A 1,167-nucleotide genomic window follows, 5' to 3' on the forward strand; every position below is an offset into this window, starting at 1 on the left:
ATTAATAATTCTATTATTATAAAATTACTACTATATATATAATATATAATTTCCAAATAAAAATTTTACTATTATTTGTTTCAGCGTGGCGAACTCAATTCGACGTGTATTCATGTCAGAAGTCCCAACCATTGGTAAGAATCAAACCATCTGTCTTCTTGTTTTTATACAAAAAGGGGTTGATTTAATTATGTGTTTACTTGATTTAATTATGCACTTTGTCTTTTAAATCGGTTAATCTGATGTAATGAGCTTGTTTGCCAGCTATCGATTGGGTTCAGATTGATGCCAACTCCTCTGTGCTCCATGATGAGTTTATTGCACACAGAGTGGGTGCGTATGTGCAAAATCTTTCCAAATCTTTCATATCACTCTTTTTTTAGTGCTAAGTGCAGTTATCATGCTCCTCTTTCATAGGGCTTATTCCACTCACAAGTGATGACATTGTTGACAAGATGCAGTACTCACGAGTAAGTGTATTAAACACCCTGCCAGCATTTCTGTTTTTATGAATATGACTCGTCTCATTAAATGTAGAGAAGTCAAATCTAACATTTAGCTTTCTTTGGTTTCCAATTAGGACTGCACATGTGATGATTTCTGTCCGGAGTGTTCGGTTGAGCTCACGCTGGATGTGAGATGTACAGAAGACCAGACGCGGCACGTGACCTCACGAGATCTCCTGTCCAATAACCCCCGAGTCATTCCTGTACGTGGATTCTCCTCACAAACTCACATATACACACTTTGCTTTTTCTTATGTGATGTATCTTGCTCTTCAGGTAACATCCAGAAGCCGAGACAACGATCCCAATGACTATGTGGAGCAGGATGGTGGGTCAGATTGCCTTCTAATTTTCTGTATAATCACTCAGATGTATTAGTATTGATCATTTGGGGATTTCGTACAGACATCCTGTTGGTGAAGCTGCGGAAGGGTCAGGAGCTGCGTCTCAGAGCATACGCTAAAAAGGGTTTCGGCAAGGAGCACGCCAAATGGAATCCCACTGCAGGGGTGGCGTTTGAGTACGACCCAGACAATGCGCTGAGACACACGGTGTACCCAATTCCACAGGAATGGTATGGGTCTTATGGCATGGTTTGAGCACATTAAATGAGTATTATTTGTAATCAGGTACACAGAAGTATTGGTTTAGGATTTGCTTT

The 1,167-nt window shown here is 40.0% G+C and overlaps 1 protein-coding gene across 1 annotated transcript; it reads left to right on the forward strand.

The window, feature by feature from the left end:
- Positions 1–76: 76 nt before the first annotated feature.
- Positions 77–1,105, forward strand: LOC107579873 (DNA-directed RNA polymerase II subunit RPB3-like; the record flags this gene model as incomplete). Its single annotated transcript, XM_016265660.1, has 6 exons — positions 77–134; positions 265–333; positions 418–470; positions 581–709; positions 783–834; positions 912–1,105. Coding segments are annotated over 6 exons (555 nt in total), but the record flags the coding sequence as incomplete, so codon positions are not given.
- Between the last annotated feature and the right edge of the window lie 62 nt (positions 1,106–1,167).

Source organism: Sinocyclocheilus grahami, unplaced genomic scaffold (genome assembly GCF_001515645.1).
Source record: "Sinocyclocheilus grahami isolate Dianchi unplaced genomic scaffold, SAMN03320097.WGS_v1.1 scaffold21029.1, whole genome shotgun sequence".
NCBI lineage: Eukaryota > Metazoa > Chordata > Actinopteri > Cypriniformes > Cyprinidae > Sinocyclocheilus > Sinocyclocheilus grahami.